Below are 25889 nucleotides of genomic sequence, written 5' to 3'. Positions count from 1 at the left end.
GACATTTCTCCAAAAAGTACAATCTTCGTCCCCATGTGCAGTTTCAAACCGTAGTCTGGCTTTTTTATGGCGGTTTTGGAGCAGTGGCTTCTTCCTTGCTGAGCGGCCTCTCAGGTTATGCCAATATAGGACTCGTTTTACTGTGGATATAGATACTTTTGTACCTGCTTCCTCCAGAATCTTCACAAGGTCCTTTGCTGTTGTTCTGTGATTTATTTGCACTTTTCGCACCGAAGTACATTCATCTCTAGGACAGAACGCGTCTCCTTCCTGAGCGGTATGATGGCTGCGTGGTCCCATGGTGTTTATACTTGCAAACTATAGTTTGTACAGATGAATATGGTACCTTCAGGCATTTGGAAATTGCTCCCAAGGATGAACCAGACTTGTGGTCTCCTTTTTTTCCCCTGAGGTCTTGGCTGATTTCCATTGATATAGGTCTTGGCTGATTTCCATTGATAAATTTGTGGAGTGGTTGAAAGTTGAATTTGAATGACTCTGACCTAAGTATGTAAACTTCCGACTTCAACTGTGTATGTAATAAATAAATATATACACACACTAATACTGTGAATAAAAGAAAACACTGATGATACCACAAACATGAGTCACGTAGCAAAAAAATGTAACTCCTTTATTTGGACTGTCTATCTGATCAATGCTGTATTTCAGATTATTCAAACAATGTGTGACAGTAAAAAAGTAGAGTGTGTAAAGCATGGGATGCAAAATGTTCATTCATAAAACATTCAATTTTTTGGGGGAGAGTCCGAATTAAATATAAATTGTACAAGACAGAGATGCAAAAAAAAAAGCCTACAACGTACTGCTTATTTATTATGTCAGGCAGGGACATTGACCACATCTGACAGACCACTGGAGAGAAGGAGTCTCATGTATGACAGGCTGGCTATGTACCTCATAATTCTGCGTGGCATGTGAAAATAAAGCCAGACTCATGAAGTGCACTTTCTAACCCATTTCACTGGAATGTAAACATATTCCTTGGCCAGTTGTTAGTGTTAGGCTAGACTCAAACTCACATATTATGGCTCAGATTGGCCATTTCATCCCTCTCTGCATCCTAAACCCCTGGCATGAACAGACTCAATTTAGCCTGGCCTAAAGAACTAAGCCTTGTCTACAAGTGGACTGGCTATCTCCTAAATGGAGGACTTACTTCAGGTGCCATTGTATGCATTGAGAGAAATTACAACCTGAGCCATATTACATGTCATGCTAGTATGAATGTATTATCAGTTTAAGCTTAGATTGAGATCATTGGTTGCCTATCTGAATCTGAAAATTGTGAACATTTTTTAAACCATTCGACTCTCTTAGTGAGCATGAATCTATTCATAAAGTCAGATCTATCCAAGAGCCAGCTCAGAGGAAAACCATGACGACTAGGACACTACTCTGGCTCAATAGCCAATCAGAGAGAGAGAGAGAGGAAGCTGTCACTGTGCAATTCAGGTGATATCAACGGTCTATCAGCCTGCTGCATCTGACAGTTCAAATACAAGGCCAGGCAATATCAGTCTTCTCATCACTCAAAAACTTCAGGAGCACAGAGCAGAGGGTACAACAACATACCCTCATACAGGTCTCACTCACTAGACACTAGTATCTAGTCTAGTGAGAATGATGATTACAGCAAGTAGATAAGCAGCTGAGGGGGTAAAAGGCATCTGTCATTCTAGCTAGCTCACGTGTTAGAAGGCTTAGCTACGCACTTTAGGCCTTACATATTGAGGAGACAGTATATTAATGAGCACTGAAGTGCCAACAGTCATTTTCAGACCCATCATTACACATCACAGAACATGAAATGGGCACTCCCAGAGGGAGGTAAACAGTGCTATTAGGAGGTATCAACATTGAACTCCAGTCCCATCATCTCTGCTCTCTGGAGGATTTGTAGACATTGAGCACTACTGTGACTGTGCAACACTGCCCTCTCTCAATATCTACAACAATCGTTCAATTAGTGTGGGGGAAAACATGCAATTATAGGAAAAAAGGACAAGTTATAAATATTAAGGGAGAGTAGTAAAACAAAAAAAAAGTGGAAAAGTCAAGCTTGTAAATAACCATGTTTACTAAACAAATAGACCAGCCATGGCTCTGCAGAAATAAAATGCGAATGGATATCCCTGCCTCGTGATGCAACCAAAAGGTGATCCAAACGTTAAGACCATATACATACATGCACCTCCGCTCTGCCACATTCAAAGACAGAGGTTGTATAGGAGTTTCTGATTCAACACTGATACCACAAAATAAATGTTAGGGTTTTACAATTGGAACACAAAGAGATCCAAACAGGACATATTTCAAGCAACTTAAAAAGTTATCCAGAATAGATTCCCACCCTACGCTTTCTTACAGTTGCACCGGGGTCGGACAGGCTTCCTGTTTAGATTAAGACACTGCGGAGCCGGTGTGAGATGTTGCTTGGAAAACGTACCTCAATCCAGGGATGAGAAATGCGTTGTACACCGAATTGTCCCATTATCCCAACTGTTACACCGAGAATATTGAACGACTGCTAGTTTCATCCTCGTGGTAGGTAGCAGAAGCCACAGCAGCCAGTTTGGAATGGCAGTGTCAGCCAAACAGCTCCATTGTTGTTCAACGCGACATGCCAGTCCATAATGGCTGTTGTGGCTACTGAGGGCGAAAACTTCAGTTTACTTAAAAAATAGCAGTCGTTCAATATTCTAGATGTAACATTTGAGATAATGGGCCACTTCGGAGTACAAACTCATTTCTCATCCCTGGATTGAGGTACGTTTTCCGAGCCATAGTCTTAATCTGTCATATTAAACTGTAAGTAAGCGTAGGGTCGAATCTATTCTGGCTACTTAAAAATTATGATTCATCAAATCTCTACACTGGCCATGGTGAGGAGAGGCAGGGTGAGGTGGGTACTGGTTCATTCTGAGAGGCAGAGACAGCGCTTCCGTTGCATTTTTCAGAGCCAATCATAAATGGGACCTCAGGGTAGAAACAGAATTCATTAAGGTTCCTCACACAGCATAACATAGTGAGGTAACTACTTGAAAACAGATGCACCAACAGCTCCCCTCTTGGAATTTTTTTTTTTTCATTTTCTTTACCAATGCAATTTCTCACTCAGGCCCCACATAGAACAAACCTCATCAGCCCTTATTCAACCCTGTGGGGTTTGCCTCGGCGCTTAACTTGCAAATGAGATTCATCATCATTTTTGTAGTAGGGAACAAAATATCAATGCAGACAAGTTCCAGCCGACACGTTACCTTCAAACCGCCATTCTTTAAACAATTACCATGTATACTGTCGCATTGGCCACTCCAAAAATTATTCTAACATAGGGATTCACACAGAGCCTTTCTCTTTGGCCTAGTAGAGGTGGAGAGGTGTCAGAGCCAGTAATACCCATGTTGGGTGTAAACCCATGCTGGGTACGTGAGGGGAATGAGCCAGGGTGTTGGGTGTCTCTACGTATAGGGCCTAACTAGCTCTGGCTGTAGCTGGGTAGGGTGGTTGTGTAGACAGCTGTAGTTGTGTTTTAGGATCAGAACAGCGCTACAGGCTGGTCGTGTGTGATTAATCGATGTTCTAGTTCCCAATTCCACAGAGTGTGTGGGAGGCCAAGTGCCTTACTCCTGGTCGGGAGACCCTGGCGGTACAGTTACAGTATCTGGGGGTGAGAGGCGTGGCTCTGCGTGTTTCTGGGAGGAAAAGGGGAGAAACCTGTAAGATAGAACACCCTTAAGACAGCACCAATCCTCCATTTTCCTCTCAAAGCTCAACAATCTGAGCCTCATTTTGCTCGTTTTAATGTCACAGTCCTGCAGAAGACATTGAGCATGTTGCACAAGTAACCTCTTCTCCCTCCTGTAATATAATAGTCATCTGTATTCCATTTATAATAAACTTACTTAAGTATAATAAAGTAGAAAAATATCAGAGAACATATACAGTTGTCGTTTTGTAGTGACCATTTTGCTTTGTTTTTTAAGCATATATTTTTGTGCTGGGCAAGAGAAACTGAACAGGCCTCAGTTGTAGTGAAGTGTCGGTTTGGTTTCTTCTTTTCACTGCTTTTATTTTCAAATTGTTGATGTTCGGTCAATTCCATCTACAGGAAGGAGGATTGTGAAGAAATTTATAATAGATACAAAATGTATTATTTTTTCATTTTGATTTCATATCGTAACTTTATTTCACTCTCTGCCAAATACAAACTATTCAACAACATCAGAAAATTCCAGTTAACCTAAATGTGGTTTTAAATATCAGTGTCATAACACTTCCAAGAAGTTGGATGTGGGAGTGTAAGACGTGTGTTTTGACTCACCTCCTAAGGCATGCTCTGTCATACTGAGGCACAGTGACTCCAGCGTGGGGTTGATCTCCAGGTCTGCACCTGGAACTTGGCATTCTGGGAGACGAGACACAGGTCACTCAGTTACCCCGCTTGTGTGTGTACTATAACTGGACCATAAATCACTTATTTTTTTAAAACTGACAGATGCATTGGATATGGAGCCGTGTGAATGCGGTTTGTAGGGCGATGCGTGTGGGATGTGTAAGCTGCCGTAAAATTGGGTTTAGAAGGCTATGTGGGTGAAATGCATAAAGACCATGTATGATTGGGTTTGGAAGGAGATATTGCTGGGATATAAAAGGAAATGTGAATGAAGGTTGTAGTGACACATGCATGTGTATGTGTAAAAAGACAGTGGGAATAGAGATTGAAGCTAGGTGTGTCTAGTATGTGTAAAAGGACAGTGGGAATAGAGATTGAAGCTAGGTGTGTCTAGTATGTGTAAAAAGACAGTGGGAATAGAGATTGAAGCTAGGTGTGGATGGTATGTGTGAAAGGACAGTGGGAATAGAGATTGAAGCTAGGTGTGTCTAGTATGTGTAAAAGGACAGTGGGAATAGAGATTGAAGCTAGGTGTGTATAGTATGTGTAAAAAGACAGTGGGAATAGAGATTGAAGCTAGGTGTGTCTAGTATGTGTAAAAGGACAGTGGGAATACAGATTGAAGCTAGGTGTGTCTAGTATGTGTAAAAGGACAGTGGGAATAGAGATTGAAGCTAGGTGTGTCTAGTATGTGTAAAAGGACGGTGGGAATAGAGATTGAAGCTAGGTGTGTCTAGTATGTGTAAAAAGACAGTGGGAATAGAGATTGAAGCTAGGTGTGGATGGTATGTGTGAAAGGACAGTGGGAATAGAGATTGAAGCTAGGTGTGTCTAGTATGTGTAAAAGGAAAGTGGGAATAGAGATTGAAGCTAGGTGTGGATGGTATGTGTAAAAAGACAGTGGGAATAGAGATTGAAGCAAGGTGTGGATGGTATGTGTGAAAGGACAGTGGGAATACAGATTGAAGCTAGGTGTGTCTAGTATGTGTAAAAGGACAGTGGGAATAGAGATTGAAGCAAGGTGTGGATGGTATGTGTAAAAGGACAGTGGGAATAGAGATTGAAGCAAGGTGTGGATGGTATGTGTAAGACAGTGTATATGACGTTTAGAAGAGGATGTGGTAATGTTTGGGAAGGGGGTGCTAGGTTCCTACCGTGCTGCTGGAACAGGAGCATGGTTTGCGGGGAGGTGTGGACAGGGAGTGAGTGGGTCCGTTGCACGGAGCTGCGACTCTGGCTTGGCATGCTGTTGCTGCCCCCAGGGTTGGCAAACCACAGGTTCTACAGGGACAACAGAACATCTCTCATCACAAACATGCCACTCATCCTATATGTTCTACACCGTGTTAGTCTTCCCAGCACGATGACTACAAAGAGACTCTTCCAGCTATGATAATGAACCAATGCATATCAAAATGCAGTGCCTAACACAAGTGTTTCCCTGGGTATTGCATTGATTAAACTGTCAGCACTTTCTGTGGTTGCACTTGTTAATCTGTCAAAACAAATGTTGTCTAAGGAAAGTTCATCACCCTGTGGGTATAATAACGTGTAGATCAATAGAATAATGTTAAATCTAATGTTGGCTAACTAGCTGTAACCCTCAATGAAAAAGACTTCTTAGAAAATAATTTATCTTGTGAATGAATCTGACTTTCCTATAAATTAACTTCAATGGGTGTATCCCATGCCAACAGGCTATATGACATATGATCCCATCCTATGACTGACCTGTCTGCCCTGGCCTGGCAGTGTGGGGCTGGTGAGGGTGTGGCGTGGGGAGGCAACCCCAATGCCACCTGGACTCAGGAGCCCCATGCGCCCAGCAGGGAGGCCACGAGGGGGCATCTGGAATGCCCTCTGCCCCCTACGTGCCAGACCCCCAGCACTCACAGAGCCTGCTGTGGGGAGGGAGTTGGAACCATATGCCCAGCTAGAGGAGGCAGAGAGAAAAGTCGTAAGACAGAGCCCTGGGCGAAATCCAGCTAAAGGAGGCAGAGAGAGAGAACCTGGACAAACTGCATACTAAAGTAGCAGAGAGAGCATGGCACAAATACTCAGCTGCCATGACAGGAGAGTGAAAGATTAAAAGGAGAAGGGAAGTTCAGTGGTCTTACCCTTTCTGTCGGTACACAGGCATGTCCAGCATGGCTTTCCTTGGGAACAAGCGGAGCAGCTTGAGAACCTGCTGCTTCCAGGAGACCAGCCTCTTCCTCTGAGTCTCTGTGAAAGCCTGAGAGACGGAGATAAGAGAAAACGGTATGAGACAGAGATAGTGATAGAGAGAGGGTGAGAGATGGTGAGCGAGAGAGAGAGAGGTAAAAGAGGGAGAGGTAAGAGAGTGAGCAGTAGAGAGAGCTCATAGCAGCAAAAAACAAAACAAAAAACCCATTCCATTACTTTCTTAGTGCAGTGAAAGTTATCTTTACAACATACCATTGAGAGTAGCATTACGTGTTGTTACACGTTGTTTGCAGCCTGGTCACATTTTAAACTACCAGCTGGCTGAATGTGACAAAGATGAAATGTATTTATTTTATAGATGTGGTTTTGCTCAGTCTCACCTCATGTGTCAGACATTTCTCAATAAGCTGCAGGTAACAGCTGATATTCTCCTCGTCCGGCCTGGACACCAGTAGCTGAGTGCACACTGCAACACATGGACAGGAGGTTCACACAATGCAACACAACACCAACACACACAAACCCTCCAAAACTAATTCAAAATAAAACACACCAGCACACATCTCACATCCACAACAACCAAGAGCAACATTTGTCCAAATGCACTATATACAGTGCATTCGGAAATTATTCAGACTCCTTGACTTTTTCCACATTTTGTTATTAGCCTTATTCTAAAATGGATTACATGTTTTTTCCCCCTCAATCTAAACAAAATATCCCATAATGACAAAGCAAAAACAGGTTTACAAATCTTAGCAAAATTATAAAGACACACACCCTCCCACAAAAAAATATTACCTTTACATACAGTTGAAGTAGGAAGTTTTTCCAACCACTCCACAAATGTATTGTTAACGAACTATAGTTTTGGCAAGTCGATTAGGACATTTACTTTGTGCATGACACAAGTCATTTTTCAAACAATTGTTACAGACAGATTATTTCACTATCACAATTCCAGTGGGTCAGAAGTTTACATACACTAAGTTGACTGTGCCTTTAAACAGCTTGGAAAATTCCAGAAAAGGATGTCATGGCTTTAGAAGCTTCTGATAGTCTAATCGACATCATTTGAGACAATTGGAGGTGAACCTGTGGATGCATTTCAAGGCCTACCATCAAACTCAGTGCCTCTTTGCTTGACATCATGGGAAAATCAAAAGAAATCAGCCAAGACCTCAGAAAAAAACAGACCTCCACAAGTCTGGTTCATCCTTGGGAGCAATTTCCAAATGCCTGAAGGTACCATGTTCATCTGTACAAACCATAGTACGCAAGTATAAGCACCATGGGATCACGCAGTGGTCACACCGCTCAGGAAGGAGAAGCGTTCTGTCTCCTAGAGATGAACGTACGTTGGTGCGAAAAATGCACATCAATCCCAGAACAACAGCAAAGGATCTTGTGACGATGCTGGAGGGAACCAGTACAAAAGTATCTATATCCGACATAACCTGAAAGGCCGCTCAGCAAGGAAGAAGCCACTGCTCCAAAACCGCCATAAAAAAGCCAGACTAAGGTTTGAAACTGCACATGGGGACAAAGATTGCACTTTTTGGAGAAATGTCCTCTGGTCTGATGAAACAAAAATGGAACTGTTTGGCAATAATGACCATCGTTATGTTAGGAGGAAAAAGGGGGAGATTTGCAAGCCGAGGAACACCCTCCCAACCGTGAAGCACAGGTGTGACAGCATCATGTTGTGGAGGTGCTTTGCTCCAGGAGGGACTGGTACACATCACAAAATAGATGGCATCATGAGGAAAAAAAATTATGTGGATTTGTTGAAGAAACACCTCAAGACATGACTCAGGAAGTTAAAGCTTGGTCGCAAATAGGTCTTCCAAATGGACAATGATCCCAAGCATACACAAAGTTATGGCAAAATGGCTTAAGGACAACAAAGTCAAGGTATTGGCGTGGCCATCACAAAGCCCTGACCTCAATCCTATAGAAGATTTGTGGGCAGAACTGAAAAAGCATGTGCGAGCAAGCTTTGTCAGGAGGAATAGGCCAAAATTCACCCAACTTATTGTGGGAAGCTTGTGGAAGGCTACCTGAAACATTTGATCAAAGTTAAACAATTTAAAGGCAATGCTACCAAATACTAATTGAGCGTATGTAAACTTCTGACCGACTGGGAATGTGATGAAAGAAATAAAAGCTGAAATAAATCATTCTCTCTACTATTATTCTGACATTTCAAATTCTTAAAATAAAGTGGTGTTCCTAGCTGACCTAAGACAAGGAATTTTTACTAGGATTAAATGTCAGGCATTCTGAAAAACTGAGTTTAAATGTATTTGGCCAAGGTGTATGTAAACTTCCGACTTCAACTGTAAGTAGTCAGACCCTTTCCTCAGTACTTTGTTGAAGCACCTGTGGCAGCGATTACAGCCTCGAGTCTTCTTGGGTATGACTCTACAAGCTTGGCACACCTGTATTTGGGGAGTTTCTTCCATTCTTCTCTGCAGATGCTCTCAAGCGCTGTCAGGTTGGATGGGAAGCGTCGCTGCAAAGCTATTTTCTCCAGAGATGTTCGAGTCCGGGCTCTGGCTGGGCCACTCAAGGACATTCAGAGACTTGTCCCGAAGCCACTCCTGCGTTGTCTTGGCTGTGTGCTTAGGGTTGTTGTCCTGTTGGAAGGTGAACCTTCGCCCCAGTATGAGGTCTTGAGTGCTCTGGAGCAGGTTTTCATCAAGGATCTCTGTACTTTGCGCCGTTCATTTTCCCCCTCAATCCTGACTAAACTCCCAGTCGCTGCCGCTGAAAAACATTGCCACAGCATGATGCTGCAACCACCATGCTTCACCATTGGAATTGTGCCTGGTTTCCTCCAGATGTGACACGTGGCATTCAGGACAAAGAGTTCAATCTTGGTTTCATCAGACCAGAGAATCTTGTTTGTCATGGTCAGAGTCTTTTAGGTACCTTTTGGCAAACTCAAAGCGGGCTGTCATGTGCCTTTACTGAGGAGTGTCTTCCGTCTGGCCACTCTACCATAAAGGCCTGATTGGTGGAGTGGTGCAGAGATGGTTGTCCTTTTGGAAAGTTCTCCCATCTCCACAGAGGAGCTCTGTCAGACTGACCATCAGGTTCTTGGTCACCTCCCTGACCAAGGCCCTTCTCTCCCAATTGCTCAGTTTGGCCAGGCTGCCAGCTCTAGGAAGAGTTTGTTGTTCTATACTTCTTCCATTTAAGAATGATGGAAGCCAATGTGTTCTTGGGGACCGTTAATGCTGCAGACATTTTTTTGGAACCCTTCTCCAGATCTGTCCCTCAAAACAATCCTGTCTCAGAGCTCTACGGACAATTCCTCCGACTTCATGGCTTAGTTTTTGCTCTGACATGCACTCTCAACTGTGGGACCTTATATAGACAGGTGTGTGCCTTTCCAAATCATGTTCAATCAACTCAATTTACCACAGGTCGACTCCAATCAAGCTGTAGAAACATCTCAAGGAAGATCAATGGCAACAGGATGCACCTGAGCTCAACTTCGAGTCTCATAACAAAGTGTCTGAATACTTATATAAACAAGGTGTATGTTTATTATTAATATAGTTGCTAAAACGTATAAAACCTCTTTTCGCTTTGGGCTATTGTGTGTAGATTGATGAGGAACATTTTTATTTAATCCATTTTAGAATAAGGATGTAACGTAACAAAATGTGGAACAGTCAAGGGGTCTGAATACTTTCTGAATGCACTGTACAGTCGTGGGAAAAGATTTGAGAATGACACATAAATTAATTTTCACAGTCTGCTGCCTCAAGTTTGTATGATGGCAATGTGCATATACTCCAGAATGTTATGATGAGTGATCAGATTAATTGCAATTCATTGCAAAGTCCCTCTTTGCCATGCAAATGAACTGAATCCCCCAAAAACATTTCCACTGCATTTCAGCCCTGCCACAAAAGGACCAGCTGACATAATGTCAGTGATTCTCTCGTTAACACAGGTGTGAGTGTTGACGAGGACAAGGCTGGAGATAACTCTGTCATGCTGATTGAGTTCGAATAACAGAATGGAAGCTTCAAAAGGAGGGTGGTGATTGGAATCATTGTTCTTCCTCTGTCAACCATGGTTACCTGCAAGGAAACACATGCTGTCATCATTGCTTTGAACAAAAAGGGCTTCACAGGCAAGGATATTGCTGGCAGTAAGATTGCACCTAAATCAACCATTTATCAGATCATCAAGAACTTCAAGGAGAGCGGTTCAATTGTTGTGAAGGCTTCAGGGCACCCAAGAAAGTCCAGCAAGCGCCAGGACCGTCTCCTAAATTTGATTCAGCTGCAGGATTGGGGCACCACCAGTGCAGAGCCTGCTCAGGAGTGGCAGCAGGCAGGTGTGAGTGCATCTGCAGGCACAGTGAGGCGAAGACTTTTGGAGGATGGCTTGGAGTCAAGAATGGCAGCAAAGAATCCACTTCTCTCCAGGAAAAACATCAGGGACAGACTGATATTCTGCAAAAGGTACAGTGATTGTACTGCTGAGGACTGGGGTAAAGTCATGTTCTCTGATGAATCCCCTTTATGATTGTTTGGGGCATCTGGAAAAATGCTTGTCCGGAGAAGACAAGGTGAGCACTACCATCAGTCCTGTGTCATGCCAACAGTAAAGCATCCTGAGATCATTCATGTGTGCGGTTGCTTTTCAGGCAAGGGAGTGGGCTCACACAATTTTGCCTAAGAACACAGCCATTAATAAAGAATGGTACCAACATATCCTCCGAGAGCAACTTCTCCCAACCATCCAGGAAGTTTGGTGACGAACAATGCCTTTTCCAGCATGATGGAGCACCTTGCCATAAGTCAAATGTGATAACTAAGAGGCTCGGGGAACAAAACATTGATATTTTGGGTCCATGGCCAGGAAACTCCCCAGACCTTAATCCCATTGAGAACTTGTGGTCAATCCTCAAGAGGCGGATCGAAAAACAAAACCCCACAAATTCTGACAAACTCCAAGCATTGATTATGCAAGAATGGGCTACCATCAGTCAGGATGTGCCCCAGAAGTTAATTGACAGCATGCCAGGGCGGATTGCAGAGGTCTTGAAAAAGAAGGATCAACACTGCAAATATTGACTGATTGATATTTTGCATCAACTTAATGTAATTGTCAATAAAAGCCTTTGACACTTATGAAATGCTTGTAATTATACTTCAGTATTCCATAGTAACATCTGACAAAAGAAACTGACAAAAGACACTGAAGCAGCAAACTTTGTGGAAATGAATATGTGTCATTCTCAAAACTTTTGGCCACGACTGTACACGTACTCAGCCCTGTAAAAGCCTTTTTCCTCTCTTACCTTTACCCATGACACGCGTGAACTGCCCAGCAATGTCGCCGTCTGAGATGGGTGTGACTGAGGACTCTCCGTCGCAGGGAGGGGGGTTGTGGGGCTGGAAGCCCTCCTGGGCCAGGTCCTTGTCCTCCCCAGGGTTGGTGTGGTCTGAGGGGGATCCACTCCCCTCCATATCTCTGTGGGAAACACTGGGAGGGCTGTAGCTGTAGACCTTGATAGGGGTGGTGATAATCTGCTGTAGTTCCTGTAGGGCGTTACGCAGGTTGCCCCCCTCCAATATATCCTGTTGGATCAATCATAGCATTATCTTATTAGCAAAGCGGTCTTGAAGTGTGACAGGAAATTTTCACGGAACTTGCTGGTTAACTTTTAATTGAAAGAAAATGTGAGTCGTATCATATCTAAAATATTGGTGATAATTATAGTGTATATGTTCATTCACATTTAATTGGATTTCTCCATATAAGCCACAGGGATCCAAATGGAAACGAACAGTAAAGTTGTTCAGAACAGCATGCCTGTCATGAGATAAAAGTGCATCTGAAATGGTTTTAAAATAATAGTGATGACAGTATGTGATTTACCTTCTCTAAAGATTTGAGAACGCTTGGCCTCTCCCGTAGCTTCTGGACACTCAGGGCTATCTTGTGCCGCGCACCTTTGGTCACATTCTGGAAGACGACGAAGAGTTAACAAAAGGAGGAATCATTGCTCACAGAAACATGGACATCCAGATATCCAGTTACTAAATAACACTTCTGATCACCATCTGTTTCATTAAAGCTATGGAGCAGAGCCAAGACGTTTATCTGTGCTGGGGAGGCTGTGTATAACTGTATAACTCCATGCAGCGATGATTCATTTCATGGCTCATTGAGGTATCACTATGCTGGACAAAAAGTGGGCCGTATCTATTCAACACTGATGAGGAGGGCAGGGGAAAGAGAGGACTAACGAGAGAAGCTGACCAACCTGTGACAAACGATGACAAACCTGTGACTCCAGGTGGTGCTCTGTCAGAATCATCATCTCCTCATAAGTCATCTGGGAGAAAAGTCCTGCGTACTTATGAAGACGGAGGCTCTTCAGCCACATGGGCACATCTGAAACAGAAAGTAGAAAAACAACATGCTCAGAAGTTATTCTTCTCCTGCTGAGTCCTTGTAACTCTAGTCCATGAACAATGAGAAGGATAGAACTCTAACGAATATTATACAACAGGTGGGTCTAATCCTGAATGCTGATTGGTTAAAACAGCATTCCAGGCAGTGTCTATTCCACAAGTCGCCACCGGCTAAAATCTATGAATGCCTATTTACTCTGTTCCACCTGACTAATCCAATGTGTCATCAGCCCAGCCAGGCAACTTAGAAACTTGACCTCCACTATAAAAAGTATCAAGACCTTATCTCACATTTCTTTAAGACTAACATGTAGTTTTCCACAGCGGAGATTTGTATAAACCTTGCTGTCTGTCTCTCCGACATTTACGACATTGTTTCAATATTCAAATTGAATCTCCTGTTGTCCCATAGTAATGAACGAGTCGGGAGTCGACGAGACAAACAGGCAGGCAGAGTTTCTCAGCCAGTCGAAATTATGAATTTTTATGGATATATACAAAAAAAATGTCAATTGAAAAAAGGTAAAACAAAACGCAGCTAATTTGCAGTCTTTCCAGCTTCAGTTTGAAGTGATTGTGTTACTGTAGCTGTGTTGTTGGCTAGCTCCTCTGAACAACAGTGTCCTGACGAGTGAGCACATTTTCTATGCCAGGCGAAATTGTGCCTCATTAGCTCATTGTTATGGATGTATCCAAATAAATGTCACTATTAAACAGCTTAAACAAATGCAAATACTTTGCTGTTATTCTGTCTGACTACGTTAGCCGTAGTTGCCAGCCAGTATGGCAATGGAACATTTAGAACGAACGACTGGGTCGTTCGTTCTAAATGTCCATTGATACAGACCAAAAAGACTGAATGACTGGGTGGTGTCTTCAGCAACCATAGATTTGTGTCGGGACTATATATTGTGGAAGGATGAAATAGTATGAATAAATTAATCAAAATAATGTTTTTCATGAAAATATGTCAATCATTATTTGAATATGTTGGTAACACGTTGTATAAAAGTGATAATGCCCTCGAAGCCGGTGTTTGGAGACTAACAACAGCTGTGCCAATATATCCTCCAAACACCGGCTTCTCAGGTATTATCACTTAAATAGATACTGCTCTGGAATGCTTGACGTATCCGTGCAGTGCATGTCAAAATAAACACTTTAGATCTATTAGTTGGAGAACGCTGTCCTACTTCATTTTCATGGACATCTGGAGCACACGCAAACAAAAAAAACAAACACGAGGGGAGACCAAAAAAATAACATCCCACTGACTGGGCAATTCAACCATCGCCAAGTGCAGTAGCCATTGGCATGTCATGGCTTTTGCCAGGGTGAAATACCAACAACAATGTGACCGACCCTGGCCTGTTGTTGGCTTTGAACCCCTGGCGTATTATGGTTGACCTCCTGACCTTTCATGCCACTGCCATCCTCCTGGAAGGTGTTTCTGGAGCCCTGGTCCTCAGTCTGCTCGCTGCCTGAGGATGCCACACTACTCTGGGGGGACAGGGGGGCGTGGTCAAAGGCCTGTCGCCCCCCCAGGTCATCCTGGCTCAGCCAATCTGCGCCACAGACCTGGGAACTGGAGGGGATTAGGGACGAGGACCTCTTCAGAGGACTGGGCTGGCCCATCTGACCCATGCCTGGCAGGGGACACAGTAGGGTCAGGATGTAAGAGACAATCACAGTAAGCCATCCCTTTAATGAAGGCTAGGCCTAAACAGAGAGATTCTTTAGATGTGACAATATTACAAAGATCACAGACTAAATAGTTGATTAATAGCATGATTACATAACCACATGAAGAAAAAGTTGTATTGTATCTCGGTTATGTTTAGCATATTCCTATTCACCCCAACAACATGTCCTTGCTCTCCCTCAGGCTGTCTTGGTAGGAGATGTGAGCCACTGACCTGCGTTGTTGCTATTTATGGGCGAGGGCATCCCACCCTGGAAAGACATGTGTCCGTTCTGCCCTGCAGGGGAGGAGCTAGAGGAGGGGGGCTTGTCCAGCCAGCCATGGCCAGGGTCCAGGACCTCTGCTGAGCCCGGCCACTCATCTGAGCCCTGGCGGGGGTGGTAGGGGCCAGAGGGGGGCTGGGAGGGCACTGGGTAGCCGCTGGAGAGGTGCTCCTCCAGGTGGTTGAGCCACATGGCCAACGAGGTGCGGTCGTCCAGGGTGGTGGCCGGGTGGATGAGGGCGTAGGACAGCAGCTGTCTACTCTCTTCCACAAACAGACTGCTCTCGATGGTGTGGCTCAGCACCTTCTGCAGCAGCTTCATGTACTCACACTTGGCCTCGCTGTTGCGGGGCTGCAGCAGGGGCAGGTGGGACAGCAGCAGGGACACCGCCTTTTCCATGGGTTCCAGGTGCCACTGGCTCACAATGTCTGGAGAGGTGAAGGACAGCAGGGCAATTGTTTACAAGTAAAATACATTTTTACAGGTTGTAGGTCTATTTGTTACATGGTTTTTACACCATAAGATAGGGTATACCGGTAATACAATATGACTAATCCAATAAGGTTTCAAATGTGTTCTTCAGAAATCTGCAGTTATTAGCTACCTGCATTGTTGGCCTCAGCCTCCAGGATGTGGATCTCAGTGCAGTCTGCCAGCCAGTGCTCCAGGCAGATGTGCAGGAAGCGGGCCTGGGTACGAGATGCTCTCTTCAGCAGGGACAACAGCGCCACCGTCTGCTCACACTCGTTCCAGCCCTTGAACCAGTCCGTCAGGATGCCCACCTGGTCTCGGAACATCATGGCGAGTTGCCAACAGGAAGGGGGGTGGGAATATGTGGGTGGGGGTTAGGGGGAAGACTGCTTGCTCACACACAGGTTCAATCTGGCCCCGCTCAGTGGCTGCTTTTACACAACAGTCCTGGGATCCCCTCAAAGTGGAGCGAGGGGCCCTCACATGGTTCAGATGCAGGAGATGGGGGTGCTGAGGGGAGGGCTGGGAGAGGGTGTGTTAAATCCAGCTGGTTGTGTCTTAGACAGGAGGGTTCTCTCTCAGGTGCATCAGTATCAGCATCATCCAAATCCTAACAAATCAACAGAAAGGAAAACTACATAAGATACACTGAACAAAAATATAAACATGTAAAATGTTGGTCCCATGTTTCATGAGTTGAAATAAAAGATCCCAGAAATTGTTCATACTCACAAAAAGAGTATTTCAGATTGTGCATACATTTGTTTACATTCCTGTTAATGAGCATTTGTCCTCCTTTGTCCTGCCAAGATAATCCACCCACCTGACCGGTGTGGCATATCAAGAATCTGATTAAACAGCATGATCATTACACTGGTGCACCTTATGCTGGGGACAATGAAAGGCCACTGAAAATGTGCAGTTGTCACAATACAATGCCACAGATGTCTCAAGTTGATTGACATGCAGATTGCAGGAATGTCTACCAGAGCTGTTGGTGCCAGAGAATGTAATGTTCATTTCTCTAACATAAGCAGCCTCCAACGTTGTTTTAGATAATTTGGCAGTACGTCCAACCAGCCTCACAACTGCAGACCACATGTATGGTGTCTTGTGGGCAAACGGTTTGCTGTCAACATTGTGAACAGAGTGCCTCATGGTGGCGGTGGGGTTATGGTATAGGCTGTGGCTCCAATATAATATAATAACCATAATATGAGACAAACAAACTTACAACAGGGGCCAATCACGAAATCTGACACTAACCACGTTTCCATCCAGTTTCAGAAATGTTGACAGAATGTTTGTTCGGCATGGTGGGATCTTTCGGGGTCGGTAAAATGAATGATGGGACAAATAGCGGTGGAAACTATTTATTGCGCATTTGTTGATTGAACAACCATGTCGAGGTATATTTGCAGTCACGCGATGCTATGTTGTGTGGTCTTCCCAATACTTAAAAAAGCATTCCGTTCATTAGGCTACAGATGCAATAAGTTATAATGAACTTAACAGGGTGGTGAAAGTGCACGGTGGTGAGCGTGACGCTCCTTTTCAATAAATATTGAGGGTCTTCATTTGTACACTACCGGTCCAAAGTATTAGAACTACTCATTCAAGGGTTTTTCTTTATTTTTTACTCTTTTCTACATTGTACAATAATAGTGAAGACATCAAACTATGAAATAACACATATGGAATCATGTAGTAACCAACAAAAAGCGTTAAATGAAATTATATTTTATATTTGAGATACTTTAAAGTAGCCACCCTTTGCCTTGATGACAGCTTTGCACACTCTTGGCATTCTCTCAACCAGATTAAACTGGAATGCTTTTCCAACAGGGTTCCCACATATGCTGAGCACTTGTCCTGCTCTCTGCGTTCTGACTCATCCCGAGTTGAGGTCGGAGGATTGTTGAGGCCGGGTCATCTGATGCAGCACTCCATCACTCTCCTTCTCAGTAAAATAGCTCTTACCCAGCCTGGAGGCTGTTGAAAAACAAATGACAGTTCCACTAAGCCCAAACCAGCTGGGATGGCATATTGCTGCAGAATGCTGTGGTAACCGTGCTGGTTAAGTGTGCCTTGAATTCTAAATAGATCACAGACAGTCACGAGCAACGCATCCCGACACCATAACACCATCTCCATGCTTTACGGTGAAGAATCTCAAATATATTTTGATTTGTTTAAAACCTTTTTGCTTACTACATGATTTCATAGTTCGGATGTCTTCACACATTTTCTACAATGTAGAAAATACTAAAAACAAAGAAAAACCCTTGAATGAGTAGGTGTTCTAAAACTATTGACCGGTAGTGTATGCTGTGAAATAATGATCGCCGCTTAGCTACCAATTAACAAATAAGAATGATCTTACTCAAATCCCTCATAATATAACCTAACCAGTTCAATTTATCAGCGAACTGTTGTCTGGAGAACATGCACAGAAATAAGTTCGGGCAAATTTGCCATTTATCGTAACAGTTTGCTTGTGTGACAAACTATTTAAAATGATTATTACTTAAAATAAACCATTGATAGAGTGTAAAATGCAATGGAAAAACATTAATTGTACAGTGGGGCAAAAAAGTATTGTCAGCCACCAATTAAATAAAAAAATGAGGCCTGTAATTTTCATCATAGGTACACTTCAACTATGACAGACAAAAATATATATATATATTTTTTAATGAATTTATTTGAAAATTATGGAGGAAAGTAAGTATTTGGTCACCTACAAACAAGCAAGACTTCTGGCTCTCACAGATCTGTAACTTATTCTTTAAGAGGCTCCTCTGTCCTCCACCCGTTACCTGTATTAATGGCACCTGTTTGAACTTGTTATCAGTATAAAAGACACCTGTCCACAACCTCAAACAGTCACACTCCAAACTCCACTATGGCCAAGACCAAAGAGCTGTCAAAGGACACCAGAAACAAAATTGTAGACCTGCACCCAGCTGGGAAGACTGAATCTGCAATAGGTAAGCAGCTTGGTTTGAAGAAATCAACTGTGGGAGCAATTATTAGGAAATGGAAGACATACAAGAACACTGATAATCTCACCTCAATCTAGGGCTCCAGGCAAGATCTCACCCCGTGGGGTCAAAATGATCACAAGAACGGTGAGCAAAAATCCCAGAACCACAAGGGGGGACCTAGTGAATGACCTGCAGAGAGCTGGGACCAAAGTAACAAAGACTACCATCAGTAACACACTACACCGCCAGGGACTCAAATCCTGCAGTGCCTCAACTCGTCGTGTTTGGAGGACAAAGAATGCTGAGTTGCATCCAAACACCACCATACCTACTGTGAAGCATGGGGGTGGAAACATCATGCTTTGGGGCTGTTTTTCTGCAAAGGGACCAGGACGACTGATCCGTGTAAAGGAAAGAATGAATGGGGCCATGTATCGTGAGATTTTGAGTGAAACCCTCCTTCCATCAGCAAGGGCATTGAAGATGAAACATGGCTGGGTCTTTCAGCATGACAATGATCCCAAACACACCGCCCGGGCAACGAAGGTGTGGCTTCGTAAGAAGCATTTCAAGGTCCTGGAGTGGCCTAGCCAGTCTCCAGATCTCAACCCCATAGAAAGTCTTTGGAGGGAGTTGAAAGTCTGTGTTGCCCAGCAACAGCCCCAAAACATCACTGCTCTAGAGGAGATCTGCATGGAGGAATGGGCCAAAATACCAGCAACAGTGTGTGAAAACCTTGTGAAGACTTACAGAAAACGTTTGACCTCTGTCATTGCCAACAAAGGGTATATAACAAAGTATTGAGAAACTTTTGTTATTGACCAAATACTTATTTTCCACCATAATTTGCAAATAATTCATAAAAAATCCTACAATGTGATTTTCTGGATTTTTTTTTCTCATGTTCATTCTGTCTGTCATAGTTGAAGTGTACCTATGATGAACATTACAGGCCTCTCTCATCTTTTTAAGTGGGAGAACTTGCACAATTGGTGGCTGACTAAATACTTTTTTGCCCCACTGTATGTTTTTTTTATTCAGTACATGAGAATTTTTTATGCATAATTTATAATATTCACATGAAAATCTGTCACAAATTGGATGGAAGCCTAGCTACTGTTCACTTTAAAATGTATGTCAAACATAAAACAATGATTGCAAAGTAAAACAAGCCATACACAATGACAACTTTAACCATTTCAACAGAAAATGTTACTAAAACACAATTACTTGAAGAATGGAATGACGGCACAAACAGTCATTATGTTAACAAATGTTGCATATGCACGATTCTTCATCAAAAGAAACTGCGGCCCTCTCGTGACAGCGAAGATTTTAAAAAAGAAATTAGTTGAAAAGTCAATTTCCTGCAATTCTGTAAATTTTTTCCATGGGGCATAGAGAAAAAGATGCCATTTTAAAGCAAGTTTGTTGCAATCCTACACATTTTGCCATGGGGCACAAAGAAGGTTTAGCAATTTTATAACTTGTGTCATGCAATTCTACTTATTATGCCCTAGGGCGGAGAGAAAAATTAGCAGTTTTACACCTAACTCACTGCAATTCTAAACATGTTGCCATAGGGTGGAGGCAAATGTTTGCTGTTTTTAATATGATAACTAATGGGCCCTACCCCGGTCGGTATTTCGACAACGCTTACTACAAGTTTAGATAGATTGGTAAATTAGTCTAGTGGCTAGCTAAAAACATTTTGTTGACATGGGCGGGCTAATTGAGTGACTGCTGATGCACAACCAAATTTCAAAATTGCACCTTGTGAATTATATTCTTCCAACAGTAAGTTGAGACCCCGACTGAGTAACTCATTTTATTTTATTATTTAAATTGGTCTGCAGGCCTACAAACAGGGGGGGCCATGCGCACCAGTTGCCCATCCCTGATCTAGGCTACACGTGTGCTCTAGCCAACAGCTCGCAGAAGGCACTATTAGCTAGAGTGCACGTGCCAATACCAGAGTGGGCACATGCTATATAAAGCATAACAAATTTGTGAGGAAAATAATCAGTAAAGTTGAAAATATGATGGAAACACATTTATCTTGTATTTTTTATTCCTTACGTGAATAAAATAACTTTTGTGGTAAAATTATGTGCACTACCTCATCACGTACTGCTTTTAATCTGCAACAAATCAATTTGATGGAAAAATCTGGTAAAATGTGCATAGTTTTTATGCTCACTTTAGAATATTCACATGAAACTTTTGCCAATTGGTTGGAAACCTAGCTAGTGTCACTCTGTTACAGTGGAATTGCCAGAGTAAAGATGGTATCTGTACAACACGCTAATATTTAGGCCAGCTAATCATAATGCAGGATAATCAGCTTCATGGTGCAGTGAAAGTAGAGCACATTATTGCCAGCATCATCACTTCAGCATCAACACAGAGAACTTCCATGCAGTATGCATGCACATTTCTATTGACCATTCAGCCAACATCTGTGTATGTTTGATAAAGCCAACATCTAGGCCTAACTGCCCAGTCAATGCATGAGTTTGTTTGACTTGAAGCAAAAAAACAAAGACTACATTATCTCCATGCAATCTACATGGCTGTTATATATTCTAAGAACAATAAATACTAAGTGATGACTTGCAATACAGCTTGTTACAGGGTAAAGTAATGGTGTCACAGGTTGCCAATAGGCCATGGCATGATCAATCAAATCTGAAACAGTCATCCAACCATCCCAGTATTGCAATGAACACCTTTAGTTGTGGGTAAAGAACTTGCAATGCCTAGTTGTTATGTTTCATTTACATAAATAGAACTAGCTTGGTCTCATAGGCTAGACTTAACATAGTAAACTTAAATCCGGGCACTCAAACTACCATAATATGTTATGTTTGGTATGGTTACACCAGACAGATGTTAATTTATGGTAAAAACGAAAGTAGGGTGGTTGTCGTGGGGTGGGCGTATAACGAGAACGTCTAGCAACCCAAAGGTTACAAGTTGGAATCTCTTCTCTGACAACTTTTTAGCTACTTTGTAACTACTTAGCTAACCCTTCCCCTAACTTTAACCCTTTAACTAACTCCTAAACCCTAGCTAACGTTAGCCACCTAACCAGAATTCATAAGATATTGTACGTTTTTGCAAATTCGTAAAATATATACGAATTGTAATTCGTAACGTATCATACGAAATTGATGTTAGACATCCACAAATGAATACATACCATACGAAACGTGACATATCATACTAAATGGAGTTTCTCGGATTTACGTACAGAATAATACGAAGCGTTCTGAGACCAGCCAGCATCCTATAGATATTTGTCCAAGTTTTTTTTTTTTAACAGAACGTAACGTTAGTAGCTAAATTCTGGCCAGGATGGTCTGTATTAGTAGTAACTAGCTCAAACAGAAGGTGTATGTTATTCTAACTAGGCTAACGTTCGCGTAAGACAGTCCAGAAACAAGGGCCTGTCTACAGAGCTAACGTTACTCATCTACGTTAGCTAGTTTGTTGGTAGACGTAGCAAGTTTGCCAGTAACTATGTCAAACGTAGCTAGCTAACGTCAACTCGCAGCCTTATGCAAGTTAGCTTGCTAGCTACGTTTGACCAGGTCATACGTGTAGTTAGCTAAGCTAGTTGGTCAGAAAACGTAAAAACAAACCTGTGTGACAACGGTGACGTTTCCAGGGTACGGCTTTTGCCAGGGTGTATTTGATGGGCTGGGGGGCAGTTAGCTAGCTAAAAAACTAGCACCAGGCCTTCACCGTGTAAATTGATGGGGGATTCAGGAATGGTAACGTTACTGTTTTTCAGTAGCGACGTTGCTGTTGGAATGTCTCTCTATTTTTCATCTCGTAAAACGACATTTGAGTCCTCGCGTTGCAAAGGTCCTCCATGGTCCATTTAGAAAAAAACACGTCAGATTACTTACATTATATCCACATCCCATTCTCCAACCTCTAGCGGTTGGTTTGTTTACCTTCTTTGTAAATTGTCAGTTGTTAGCTAAAGTAGCAGGCAGCTATTGCTTCCTTTATAAACGCTGGTTGAGACGAAGATTTCGATCCAACAGTTGTCGTTGGTTGCTTTGAAAATAATGATTTTCTGATTATTTCAAAGATAACATTTAAAACAGTCTAGCTATGTACACCATGTTTATTTGAACACAGAGAAATAGGGAAAGTACGCTTGGCTCAATCTAGCTAGCCAACTTCGATTCAGATTTGACGCAACGTCGGAGACCAACGTAATGGCGTTTGGGCGGGGTAAACAAAGAGAAAAGTCCCCCATCTAGTGGATTAAACGCAAACACCCACCCCACTACTAAACTGAAGTTGATCGATATGATCACAGAGTATACATTATATTGACCAGATACTCAAGTGGCCACTCTAACAATGGAAATAAATGTCTTAAAAAATGGAAGGCAGTCGGGAGGAGGCAAGATCAGGTGGGACGATTCTAGCCAATGAGAGGGCAGACGCGTGTAAACAACAGGATGCTGGACTCGAGGACTCAAACAGGCACAACTCCGATATAAAGTGTTTTTTCTCAAAGTTGCCGGCATATTACGTGTCCTACTTATTTCAGTACAGTTGTAACAACCTAAGCATTACGAAACTTCTATTCGATCAAATAAGCCACACGTAGAAAATAATCCATGCAATGTTTGTTGCCCAAATTCAAATTCAACATCCTCATGACCTCCATACAAAAACACCACCTGCGGGAGAAGAGAGATTTTGGGCCCATTATCCCTCTCGCTTCTTCTCTTCCTCTTTGATATGATGCATAGCTGCTGTCAAACCAAGCACCCCGCACATTCAAATTCAACTCCTTAGTCTCAAACATAGTTGGATTGATTGCATTTGATCTGTTAGATTAACGTTTGAGGAATGAAGATAGAAATGACAGAGGACACAGACAGTGCCTTGGCAAATTTGCCGTTTCTTGAAATAAAGGCTGAAAACACTGATGTAGAAGTAATCACAATATCAAAGAATGCTCAGCTTTCTCTGACTGCACCCATTAAACAAATTTGAAAAGAGAATATCACTTTGTTATTTTATCTTGTTGCAACACTAAATATTTTTGTTATTTTTGTATTTAACTAGGCAAGTCAGTTAAGAACACATTTTTGTTTACAGTGATGGCCTAGGAACAGTGGGTTAACTGCCTTGTTCAGGGGTAGAACGACAGACTTTTACCTTGTCAGCTAAGGATCTAGCAACCTTCTGATTACGAGCCCAATGCTCTAACCACTAGGCTACCTGCCGCCCTGTATACAACATTGTATTATTAAAAAAGCACAATTTGCTGTCGGGTACAGGATTGCAGATAGAACTAACGATATATAACAAGAAGGCTAGATCTGACACAGTGCGGTGAGGGGGTACTGGGGATGCTCATATGTGTACATGTCTGCCCTCCCCTACTGTATGTGCTACTACATAAAAGGAGGATCTTGAGAGTAAGACAGCATCCTGTCACAAGCAGTTGGCAGAGGAGTAACAACCTCAACAAGAAGACAATATCTTTGCATACAAGAAACCAAAACGAGACCTCTTCTAGAATGGTATGGGAGACCGTTTATTTATTTATTGCACTTTACCTGGAAAATGTATTTTGGCATGGACGGTGATGTCCTAGTTTATGTTGTAAAGGTTTTTAGGCTGGCGTAAATTTATTTTTGCTACTTCCCTCCCTTACCCCATACCATCTTGACACAGGAAGTTGTGTCGTTCCATGATGCAACAAAAGCACTTCCTGGTCTCAATATGTCACTTTAAGATTTTGTTATGAGCTATGCGTTCATGGAATCTTGCACTTTAGATATCAAAACAAGTTGCTCTAAAACCTCTTTCTCTGGTTCCCTCCCTCTTTCTCTCTCCTCTCTCTCTCTCTCTCTTTCACTGAGTGAAATATGACAGAACTTTCAATGATGTAGCCTGACAGTAGCAATATGACCAACATATACAATTACAATGTGTCAAAACTTCCCACGGTTGATGAACTTGTTTCACATTTACATTCTAGTCAAGCTCTTTGGTTGTGTGCGAGGTGGATGAGAGTCTGAAAGAAAAACTGAAGAAGTTCAGATTTCGAAAAGAGACCAACAATGCAGCCATCTTGAGTGAGTAAGACTTAATCGAAAGCGTGTTCCAATTGTCCTGTTTCACCTAATAAAAAAAAACCACAATAAACCCAGAAACAGAAGACCATATGTTAAAGACTAAATATAGAATAATGATCCTATTCCCTCAGTGAAAATTGACATGGCAAAACAGCTTGTGATCCTGGAGGAAGAGTATGAGGCAAGTCACAATGTCTACCTGAGATGTTGAATATCCCATACTGAGTTAATAATTACTCAAATCCATCCACACCTGTATCAATACCAGTTCAACTCAAAACATGCTCTCACATTTTAGGACATCTCCCTGGATGACCTGAGGAATGAACTTCCCGAACGGCAGCCAAGATATCCTTTTATAACATGTTGGAGTGATACAGCAGAATCTGTTAACCTCATATTCACCAGAACTGCCAGTGTTACAGTTGCATCATTGACCAGTGATTGGATCTCCTTGACAATATAGTGTACATTCATTGTTTACAGCTACAAATACGTCCATACAGATGGCAGGGTGTCCTACCCGCTGTGTTTCATATTCTCAAGTCCAGTGGGTGAGTAAACCACCCTAATTCAGTGAACAGCCAATTAAGTGAAGGATTAGCATTACTGTACTGCAACATCCCTTTGAACAAAATAACTTTTTAAAGGTAGTAATGGTTGATAATTGAAATTAGAAATGAGATTCAATCAGTGTTTACCATATGGAGATCAAAAAGGTTCAGTGGACAGACATCTGTAGCTTATGCACCCTCCTCATCTCAACAGGGTGCAAGCCTGAGCAGCAAATGATGTACGCAGGAAGCAAGAACCAACTAGTCTCCGCAGCAGAGCTCACAAAGGTCAGGACTATTGTCCGTTTCGAGTATTGACTGATAATAATGATCTGAACATAAGCCCAACACTAAACTCACAAAATAGAGAAGTTTTAATAGAAAATGTTCAGAAAATAAGCATGTTAAGCCTGATCCTCCTACCCCTTTTTTCTCAATAGGTTTTTGAGACGCGAAACATAGATGACTTGTCTGAAGAGTGGCTGATAAACAAACTGTCTTTCTTTCGCTGAACAGTGTTCATGTTGGCAAAAGTGCAACATGAACTTCATTACCAGTTTGCAATAAATTACATTTATTGTCACTTGTGTTATTGCATTCTTATTCCTTAGCTATACTCAAACCATTACTACTAGCCCGGTTGCCAGTTTCTGCTCTCTTAACAACTCCTCATGGAATTGTCATGCCAATGAGTGAGAAGGAGTTGCTGATAGGCCAAACAGATCTAGGACCAGGCTACATTATTA

At 42.4% G+C, this 25889-nt stretch overlaps 2 protein-coding genes across 5 annotated transcripts; one reads left to right on the top strand and one right to left on the bottom strand.

Annotated features, from left to right (window-relative positions):
* Positions 1 to 608: 608 nt before the first annotated feature.
* LOC109905730 (protein Smaug homolog 2) lies at positions 609 to 22746 on the bottom strand. Of its 4 annotated transcripts, none has more exons than XM_020503268.2 (13): positions 22118 to 22746; positions 15620 to 16096; positions 14967 to 15443; positions 14466 to 14696; positions 12900 to 13030; positions 12512 to 12598; positions 11931 to 12210; positions 6985 to 7070; positions 6538 to 6653; positions 6152 to 6353; positions 5575 to 5701; positions 4349 to 4432; positions 609 to 4129 (listed from the first exon to the last, which is right to left on the bottom strand). In XM_020503268.2, the coding sequence occupies exons 2-13, from the start codon at positions 15813 to 15815 to the stop codon at positions 4101 to 4103; spliced, it is 2046 nt and encodes a 681-aa protein (XP_020358857.1). In that variant the 5' UTR covers positions 15816 to 16096; positions 22118 to 22746; the 3' UTR covers positions 609 to 4100. The 4 variants fall into 4 exon arrangements, with proteins under 4 accessions (XP_020358857.1, XP_020358858.1, XP_020358859.1 ...); XM_020503269.2 differs by having other exon boundaries at positions 22436 to 22746; XM_020503270.2 differs by having other exon boundaries at positions 12921 to 13030; positions 22118 to 22745.
* Positions 22747 to 23898: 1152 nt separating this feature from the next.
* On the top strand, positions 23899 to 25726 carry LOC109905729 (glia maturation factor gamma). The gene is made up of 7 exons (XM_020503267.2): positions 23899 to 24031; positions 24493 to 24589; positions 24721 to 24770; positions 24888 to 24937; positions 25061 to 25143; positions 25358 to 25431; positions 25584 to 25726. The coding sequence occupies exons 1-7, from the start codon at positions 24029 to 24031 to the stop codon at positions 25653 to 25655; spliced, it is 429 nt and encodes a 142-aa protein (XP_020358856.1). The 5' UTR covers positions 23899 to 24028; the 3' UTR covers positions 25656 to 25726.
* Positions 25727 to 25889: the final 163 nt, after the last annotated feature.

The sequence above is a fragment of the Oncorhynchus kisutch genome, linkage group LG15 (assembly GCF_002021735.2).
Source record: "Oncorhynchus kisutch isolate 150728-3 linkage group LG15, Okis_V2, whole genome shotgun sequence".
In the NCBI taxonomy this organism is placed as follows: domain Eukaryota; kingdom Metazoa; phylum Chordata; class Actinopteri; order Salmoniformes; family Salmonidae; genus Oncorhynchus; species Oncorhynchus kisutch.
Note: the sequence above shows the minus strand (reverse complement) of the source record. Positions and strands in the feature narration are given on the sequence as shown.